General features: G+C 41.3%; 1 protein-coding gene across 6 annotated transcripts in view; it reads left to right on the forward strand.

Moving 5' to 3' along the window:
* wwc3 (WWC family member 3) overlaps positions 1-10,000 on the forward strand; it is a 61,846-nt gene that overhangs the window by 45,062 nt on the left and 6,784 nt on the right. For 4 of the 6 annotated variants that reach the window (XM_017479705.3, XM_017479703.3, XM_017479706.3 and 1 more), the window contains exons 8-16: positions 64-125; positions 1,960-2,208; positions 4,065-4,154; positions 4,612-5,156; positions 5,436-5,559; positions 7,970-8,053; positions 9,048-9,134; positions 9,257-9,452; positions 9,972-10,000. The exon at positions 9,972-10,000 is cut by the window's right edge and continues 148 nt beyond it. In XM_017479705.3, coding sequence (XP_017335194.1) covers positions 64-125; positions 1,960-2,208; positions 4,065-4,154; positions 4,612-5,156; positions 5,436-5,559; positions 7,970-8,053; positions 9,048-9,134; positions 9,257-9,452; positions 9,972-10,000 — 1,466 coding nt within the window. The remainder of the gene's footprint in view (positions 1-63; positions 126-1,959; positions 2,209-4,064; positions 4,155-4,611; positions 5,157-5,435; positions 5,560-7,969; positions 8,054-9,047; positions 9,135-9,256; positions 9,453-9,971) is intronic. The other 2 variants (XM_017479704.3, XM_053683822.1) reach the window with 1 other exon arrangement.

The following is a 10,000-nucleotide window of genomic DNA, read 5'->3' on the forward strand; positions in this document are numbered from 1 at the left end:
CTGCAGTTCACAGCAGGATCGTTGCTATAATTTGCGAACTTGTTTTTCCACTTTGATTCTCAGGAATCGTCCCCGTTAGTTGACAAAGTCAGGCTCACCTGGCAGTATGAAGAGGCCAAGAAAAAGTAAGTCCAACTTTCCACATGACTCTTGAATACTCGTTCGCCCCCCCCAAAAATGTATTTCTCCGAATATATTCGTCACAATGAATCAGTTAATGGAATGAACAACCAAAAGTGTACATTTAAAACGAGTAGCAGAAATCCAGTGTGTTGTGTAAGTATGTTTTATTTGCACCACCCCTGTGTCTCTTAAAGCTGTCAGCTGCCTCCAACAGAAGAGTTTTTGAAGATTACTCTTCTGTGGGCTGAGAGTCTGGTGATCACACGCTTTATCAGCTGTGTGACTCCGTCTGGTACTGTCTGATTTTTCTGTGAAACCCAGACTTGCCCAGGGCAGAAGAGTCTTCAGTCATGTTCACACTGCTAGCATTAAGGGTCATAGAGAGTCACCCTGTCTCATGCCTAGAGTACTGATACTGGTTTACATGCACATTTTTGGTGAAACGTCTTATTCTGCTTTTATCCTCCTCTACATTTACAAAATGTCATGATGACATTAAAGACCGCGCAAGCACTGCTAGATTTGTTACACTGACAGCAAAAGGACCTTCCTTGTGAGACGCTTGTTGCTATAGAGACCGCGCACGCTTGCCATGAAAAATGAGTGGACGGGGAAAACCTTTGGAAACTTGCATGCTCTGTGACTGAGTCATGCCTTCTGAAATCCAAAACACACATTTCAGGGTCTACCAATGTCTTGCTCGTGGTTTACTACATGCTGTTAGAAGACAAGAGTTATAACTTTCAGAAAGATAAAGTCACTTTTTACTGAGTTGTTTTGGACTTTTTAGAGCTTAGCTGTCAGACTCCAGCAGAGTTGCCCATCATTATCTAATTTATTGCTTGACTCGTATAATTACCAAGGTGTTATGATGTTCAGTTTAATGTGTTAGAAGATGGGAAAACCAATTATCAAAGAGTTTCAAAGAAACGCTTGATTTAGGGAATGCAGCCAAAGTAATGTTTCCATCTACAGGATAATCTGTATATCTGTGAATATTACATGAATATTCTAGGATTTTATTATTTTTTTCCTCAACTTGCCTTCTGTTTACCTCATCTGTAATGTATGGGAAATTACTACACAAAGAAAGAATTTAGCAGGTAGCATAGCCACTTCACAGCTCCACGATTCCTGGTTCCCATCAGGAGTTGGGTTTACTGTCTGTGTGGAGTTTCACATGTTCTCCTCATGTCTGTGTGGGTTTACTTCAGGTTCTCCGGTTTCCTCCAACCTTCCAAAATCATGCCGGTAGGTGGATTGGCTATTCTAAATTGTGAATGTGTGTTTGTAGTGGCCTGTGGCGGACTGGCGTCCCAACCGGGATTATAATTCCTGCCTCACACTCCGTGGTCCCGGGAAAAGGCTCCGAATCCACCTTGTCTCTAAGTAGGATAAAGCACTAACTAAAGATGAATGATTGACAGAATTTAGACTCTTTTGTACCGAGGAAGGAGTGGAAAACCTGCTTAGTACACGCTAAAAAATTGAAAATTGAAGTCTCAATGCAGTTCAGAGAAACATGTTGAAATTGTTCTCTGTGGTTATTATAGCACATATAACACTTTGCTCTTCTCGGGAAACCTTTAATAATACTCTATAGAACCCTACATTTGTGTGTTGTGGGCGTCTGCCGTCGCATCATTCAGGTGGGTTCTATACACTAGTGGTTGAGGAGGACACCCCCCACCCAATACTATGTAAAGCGCTTTATAAATGTAACTGTAAGTAAATAACTAATTAACCTTCCACCGAACCTTTTAAAAGTTTCCAAAATACTGGAGTAATCCTTTTACAATGGCACATCCTCACTACTCCCTTGCATCTTCCTTTCAGAGTGTCCAGCATTCAGCTCCAGCTGGCCAAGTTGGACAGCGAGAGCTGGTCAGGACGCGCCGAGGCCGATCGGGATCGTGACTGTCTGCAGCTGCTGAAGGAGAAGGAGGCACTCCTGCAGGAACTGACCCTCCTCAGTGAGCAGCATCACCCCCCGGAGGTGCTGGTCCAGCTTGAGGAGGAGAGACTCAAACTGGAGGAGGAGGTGCAAAAAGCCCAGAGCACACACAGCCAGGGCGCCAACCAAAGGTCAGCATCCGAATGCATGGAAGCTAAATAAGGTGATGCGTTTTGATGCAACACTGCAGTCCGGTTTGCTGGACTGCATGCGGGCTAACTGCTGCCTGTGGTGAATAAACCAAAGAGCCTCCATGATAAGAGGCTCATCAAGCAGTAAACATTTGATAATGCATTCCAAACCATCATCATGGAGGCATTGTTGTGCATCACAATCACTCAGCCATGTTGGTCTAGTGTAGCTGCTTTCGAGTAAATAAGGGCACCCTCATTGCCTCAGCAGGAGTACAGAGGACATCATAAGGCACTGCTGATTTGCTGCTCTGGAATGATCTTGTGGCGCCAGTAAAATATTCGTAAAGGTTTTTTCTGATAAAATGTCATTTGACACTACATGCATATTCATGAAGGCGTAAAAGTCACAGCTGATGTGTAGTACTAATGTAGTTTTTTTTTTGTTTTGTTTTGTTTTTACCATGTAAAGGCAAAATAATTTAATTGATAAGCCAGTAGAAACGTTGGAGAACATGGATTGAAACCAGTCTGAATGCAATTTCTGTCACAACGAGGTGGGGAATCTGTTTAATTATTTAGTAATTAGATGAATAATCACTGTTTATACCATGGTCTGTCTGAATACTCGATTCTGATTGGCTGGAAGGTGAGCGTTCAAACCGTGTATTGCACAAGTAGTTTCAGTCAGTTTAATCGCCGTTCTCAATAAATGTGCTGCCTATAAACAACTGTAACCATATTAACAGACATTTACAGTTGCATACCATGGGTAAAGTCACAGTTTCATTGTTCGAGATGCGGCACAGGTAATTCACACACACACACACACACACACACACACACACACACACACACACACAAACAATCTCTCTCTCTCTCTAATAACTATTTATTATAATATACTGAAATATATGTAATCTTATTGCACTACTTTATCTCTGTGTATGCTTGAGAGCAGACAGAATTCTACATGTAACAGCCCATATATAAAATAACTAATGAAAATTAACCGTTATTTTTATCCTTTCAGTCAAATTTTGCACCACAAATATCATCGACAGCTTCAACTTGTTAATGCTGGCAAGTGACCATTTGTATAAGTGGGATAATCCACGGTTAGGTGTGTGTAAAAACGTATCCATTGGAATTAGTCTTAGGTTTTATCAGCGTGTGTCTAACAGTACGCTAGTATATTAGCGGATGTCTCTGTTTGGTGTGTATATTTTAATTTATTAATATTTCTAATTTTTATGTACTTCATAGTTCAAAGGTTGACAATCCTGACTTACATACAGGTCAAATTAATAAATTTTGTGAAAAATGTTCTAGAATTTCTATGCGCCCCTAACCCCCAGTGCCATCTGGCGCCCCCCCTCAGTGGGCCACTGCTTTACACGATTCGTGTACGGTGTTTCTTTGCCTCCACGTTGTGCAATAAAATCGTGTAATGCACACCTAGCCGTGGATCATCCCTTACGCAAACCTTCCCTGACTAATATGGCTGATGGAAATTTGGGGAAAAACTCAATTTAAGTAAAATATTCTAAAAGAGGTAAAGGGACATCCAGCTACTATTATGAAACAGGATGTGTGGTTTTCTCCTCCCCCATCCCCCCACCCCAATTTTTTTTTTATTTTATTTTACTTTTTTTTTTATACATTTGCTGAAACTCAAGTCTTGTGTTAAACACAACTGAAGTAATTAAGCACTTTGCCAACAGTCTGACCCAACGTTATCTACTTGTTAGATCTGACGGATAAATTTTACAGTCCATTTGGAATCTACAACTGGAATGAATTAATTCAGAATGCATTTAAACTTAATCATTGTATGTGTGTGTTTGTGTGCATAGGATACTGCAGCAAGAGAAGAGGAATGTCTTACTGAGACAGTTGGAGGAGGCGACCCGCATCACAACCTATCTCCACTCTCAGCTCAAAAGGTACATTCTACACATACATGCGCATGTCTACTTGGACTTGAAGATGTCTTGCCACTCCATTTGACTACTGGGCATGATGGGAAACATTACATTGCAAAGACTATGTAATCGTTTGGTGCTGGTCCATTCACTCCCAACAATGACATGGCACGGTAGTGAGTGTTGTGCTGGTACGAATGTAACCGATAGAACAGCTTTCACTCAGGAACCTTTGGCCGGTGATGTTTTCTCTTCACGTCTCACCTGGATAGTAAGTGTATGCAGTGTTTAAAAGCCCACTGCTACAGATTATGCACGTGTACAAGCATCACACACACTCACTACTAGGGCAGTATCACCACTCTGTGAAGATGGCCCTCTCCCCAAATAATAGTTATTTTGTATTACAATAATATTGTTTAATCAATTGGTGTAGTCATTAATAAGCTTATATATTCTCTCTTGTATCTCTTCCCAGTCTCTCAGCCAGCACCCTGACCATGTCCTCCAGCAGCAGCCGTGGTTCTCTGGCCTCAAGTCGGGGCTCGTTAACATCTAGCCGTGGCTCGCTGAGCTCACTCAGCTTTACCGACATCTACGGCATGCCCCAATTCGAGCGCCAGGAGGCCTGCCTGGACATTCCTGAGCCCACCTGGCGCTACCCAATGCCTGTGGAGCCTTCCTGCAGAGACGTCTCGTCTGTGCTAGGGCCCAAACGGGTCATCGAGGCTCCACAGTCTCTCACCTCCCTCTCGTCGCGCTCTTCTCTCTCGTCCCTGTCTCCCCCCAGCTCTCCGATGGACACGCCGTACCACTCGGGCCCTCCGGACTGCCCACTGACGCAAATGACTGAGGAGTACATGGAGCTAGCCGGCCGGGGCCTGGTAATAGAGGGCCTTCGGGGCCAAACCCACACTCAAACCCAGCAGCTAGAAGGAGAGGCAGGAGGCTCTACTACAGCTCATCTTCTGGAGGTCAAGGGCAGTAGAGATGGGGGTGTTCAGGGCCTGTATAGCTCTGCAGGTGAGGAACGGCATCTCAGAAAATAATCACGAAATCCTCCTTGGTAGCATTGTCTTCATTTTTCAGCAGGTTTTAGTTTTTTGGAAAATGTTGGTAGTTATACAGCTGAATGCAAAAGTTTACACCCCCTTCATGTTCTGAGTATTAAAAAAGACAAGAAATGTACCTCTATTATATAGTTTATCTCCAAAACAAAGAATAATCGCTGGTCGAATGTGTTAAACTGTTAACATCATGTTGTGTGCTGTGCGTCTCTTTCGGCTGTGTGTGGAGATGCAGGAGTGACTCTGCGCTCTAACAGTGTGAAGCGGAGTGGCCGGCGCAGGGCTCGCCGTGTCTCTGCCGGCATGAATGAAGACGTGTTAGCCACGGACAGCGGCGTGTTTGAGGCCTGGAGCAGAAGGTTAGACTGGTATTTTACCATAAACACACACTCAATACAAAGAAATTCACAGTGTACATGGAGGAATATTTGCCAAATGTAAATTGTGTGACTTTGCAGCCATACGTGACTAGGGGTCTACAGGAATGACGCCAAGGCAAAGAGATGCTAACCAGTCATGATGTGTGTTCAAACTCAAAACCTGGGAGATTATTGGCATACATTTACTAATACTATTCAGGGGTTTATTCATTCAGACTTCCAGCAGTCTAATGATCTTTTGCCAAAATACCGTACTGGACGTTCACCACATGTCTTATAACACAGAATGTGGCATGCTGTATAACAAATTCACCATATAATAGATTTATATCATCATTTCATAATAAAAGGCCCTGGAGAATTAGCATCAATGATCAGTGGATATTGTATACAATGAAAGTCAGAACTTTTTCCACCCTGAATTTGAAATTACAGCATGTGAAAATTTAAGTGAAAAACCAATCAAACATTTTAGGGAAAAATAAAAAAAATTACAATAACCTGCTTGCACAAGTGTATACACCCTTTTATAATTGGGGATGTTCCGAATGAACCAATCGCATTCAATCTCAGGTTCAAAATTGTCATACAGCTGTCATCATGAAAATTATTCTGATGAACCCCAAATAAAGATCAGATCCTGTAGGATTTTCTTCCCATCTTCTTGTTTTCATCTGACTGCTGAAGCCATGGTCCGCAAAGAGCTTACAAAGCCTGTACAGGGTCTCACTTGTTGAAAGGTATCGATCAGGAGAGGGGTATAAAAGAATTTCCAAAACATTAGATGTACCATGGAACACCGTGAAGGCCATCATCAACAAATGGAGAAAATGGAGCACTACAGTGACATCACTAAGAACAGAACGTCCCTCCAAAATTGACAAAAGGAGAAGACAAAAACTTACCAGGGAGGCTGCCAAGAGACCACCGGCAATGTTAAAGGAGCTGTAGGGGTATATAATAACGTTTTAGCTTAGGGGTATGCACACTTATGCAACTAGGTTATTATAAGTTTTTTATTTTATTTTTCTGTTTCTGATTATTTTTCTACTTTATTTGTATACTTTGCAATTTTACGTTAAAGAGCCATTTTAGCAAGGGTGCATAGACTTTATATCCACTGTAGATATGAAAAGCAAGTCTGTTTAGTCATCAGCTAGACAAGACCCAAAAATCTGTTTCTGGCCAGCTTTGAGGTTTTTCTCTCCATAACGTACTTGACACCACAAGCTTAAGACATCATGAATATATTTCGTATGTGGACATGTTTTTATTTACTCTATAATCTTGTCTAGGCTGTCTTCTTACAAAGGCCATGCTGGGTAAAGAGCTAGTTTACCAAACAGCAGTGCATGCATGTGGACATGTAGTCTGCGTAAAGATATCTTAAGTCTGGCTCGCTAAGTGTGATTTCATCCTCACATGGTGAATGATGCGCTTTGATACATCGCAAGTTACAACACAGTTGCTGCATGTTTTGGCAAAATGGTCCTAAGCTTAATCAATGTAGTTTGTAATTAGATACCAGCGGCCAAAATGTCTGTAATGCTCCCTCAGTTCGGGAATGCATGTAGTTTTTATCACTCATATATATATATATACAGTGAGGGGAAAAAAGTATTTGATCCCCTGCTGATTTTGTACGTTTGCCCACTGACAAAGAAATGACCAGTCTATAATTTTAATGGTAGATTTATTTGAACAGTGAGAATAACAACAAGAAAATCCAGAAAAACACATGTCAAAAATGTTATAAATTGATTTGCATTTTAATGAGGGAAATAAGTATTTGACCCCTCTGCAAAACATGACTTAATACTTGGTGGCAAAACCCTTGTTGGCAGTCACAGAGGTCAGACGTTTCTTGTAGTTGGCCACCAGGTTTGCACACATCTCAGGAGGGATTTTGTCCCACTCCTCTTTGCAGATCTTCTCCAAGTCATTAAGGTTTCGAGGCTGACGTTTGGCAACTCGAACCTTCAGCCCTCTCCACAGATTTTCTATGGGATTAAGGTCTGGAGACTGGCTAGGCCACTCCAGGACCTTAATGTGCTTCTTCTCGAGCCACTCCTTTGTTGCCTTGACTGTGTGTTTTGGGTCATTGTCATGCTGGCGCCCTGCTATAATTTTTAACCTCACAGAAACACTACCAGTATGAGTGTACTAGATCAACAACGTAAATGCTGTTCATGCCATGCACATGTTTCTCAAGTAGAAAGAATCCTTTGTTCCAAACTGAGGTGTGGACACACATTATAGGAATATGTTGTTAATGTAAAGGGGTTTGGGTTATTTTTGTTGTTTTATTAACGCATATGATTGTATTGTGATGATGTTTTGCCTGTCGATGGCTGTTTTTCTGATTTGTTCGCGAAATGGTTCTTCCCAGCAGGACAGAGGAGACGGACGAGGTCATGCTTAGCCGAGATGCAATCAGCACTTCAGAATCCCCTCAGGTCCAGCTGGGACTGTTGTAAGTCTGTCTGTCTATCTCTCTCCCTTTCTCTCTATCTCTTGCGCTATCTCTCTGATTCTCTTTGTAGTTCACCACTCATCCCACTTTTGAAGATAGGGATCATTTTCACTATAAAATAATTTAGATAAAGACCCCCCCCTGATTACATGTTTTTCAAATATTTTGAATGATATAAACAGCATTTGTTTTTCCTGGTTCGTTTAAAATTGCAGTTAGATTTAATTTGACTGAAACCTATTTTTTGAGGTTCACAAAGTTTTGGACCAAAAAAAAAAAAAAAGGAATTTTCCTCAAGGACCTACCCACTACAGGTTCGAGTCACCATCTTAAAACGTGACGACCTGATCAATCAGCACATATGATAGTTTTACATATAAAATGTTTTACATCGACATTATTATTTGTTTTGTTTGTCAGCTTACGTATGTGGGATAATGTCATTTAAAGTTATTTTGAATGATATGCAGATGAGAAATGAAAACCTTAAGTGCGTTTTTATTACTTTGTAAGTTTTGAATGGAGCATGAATTGTCTAATGTTTTCAATTAATTCCTTTCTACTTTAAAAAGCAATAAGATTTTTGTTTTGTTGTTTAAATGGAAATGTTCTTTTTAAGGTGCTTGATTTTCTGTTTTCCTTGTTCGGTTCAGAATGCATTGACATTTGCTTTCTTTTTTTGAATGGCTGACATAATACTATACTCATTTATTTTGAGTGACCAGACAATTGGGGTTGTTATTATTATTATTATTATTATTATTATTATTATTATTATTATTAACTAAATAATACTACTATAAAAATAGAAATTGCTAGCTGTTCATAGTGAACTTCTCAGTCATCAGGTCATTAATAAAAAATGAGACTCCTTGACGTACACCGTTTTCAGAATGACTTTAAGAGTGATGTGGTGTGATGTGATGTTCGTTGCCTCTGGCTCTGCAGAATGTTGGTGTTTTTTCTGAGCAGGCCATTCTGGGTTTTTCTGCAGGTATGATTCCAGCTCCATGTCTCTGCTGCTTCATGTGCTCCAAATGAGAAATCTGAGCAAAGCCACTGTAAGAGATGGCTACAAAGTGTAAGTCTGCTTTTGTTTACACAAGCTCGTGTAGTCAGAATGCGGGAGGCATGTATAGAGGCTATGTTCTGGCCATGATTGACTCTGACTCTGTAGGTGTGCTTTTAAAAACTGTTTTTTAGCTTCCTGAAGGTGCACGTGCTGCCCGTGGATGCCAGTCGGCCGTGCACATACTACTGCTGCAAGGCCCAGGAGCCGCGCTCAACTCTCAGCTTTAATGAGGGTTTCCAGATCCTACTGCCTGCAGGGGGCGTTGTCTCCCACGCCCTGCACCTGCAGCTCTGTGCCCTCGGACCCCTCGGACACGATGAACTACTGGTGAGACGAGAACGTACACATGCACCGTTACCGAGCTACACAATTACAACCCCAATTCCAAAAAAGTTGGGACGCTGTGTAAAATGTAAATAAAACCAGAATGCAATGATTTGCAAACCTCATAAACCCATATGTTATTCACAGTAGAACAGAGAAAACATATTAAATGTTTAAACTGAGGAACTGTACCATTTTAAGGGATTGAATAAGGTAATTTTTAATTTGATGGTCACAACACGTCTCAAAAAAGTTGGGACGGGGCCAACAAAAGACTGAATAACATTTCGGGGATTATGAGATTTGCAAATCATTGCATTCTGTTTTTATTTACATTTTACAGTGTCCCAACTTTTTTGGAATTGGGGTTGTACAAGCAATATTAGAAATAAATGATCCATAAACACCACTCGCTTGGTTTTCAAGTCTAACCATCACCATCTGTTCCCAACGTCTGTATTCGTGGTTGATTGCATTGTGTGTGTGTGTGTGTGTGTGTGTGTGTGTGTGTGTGTGTGTCAGGGCTCAGCTCAGGTGGCACTGGCTGATTG

The sequence above is a fragment of the Ictalurus punctatus genome, chromosome 11, assembly GCF_001660625.3.
Source record: "Ictalurus punctatus breed USDA103 chromosome 11, Coco_2.0, whole genome shotgun sequence".
NCBI lineage: Eukaryota > Metazoa > Chordata > Actinopteri > Siluriformes > Ictaluridae > Ictalurus > Ictalurus punctatus.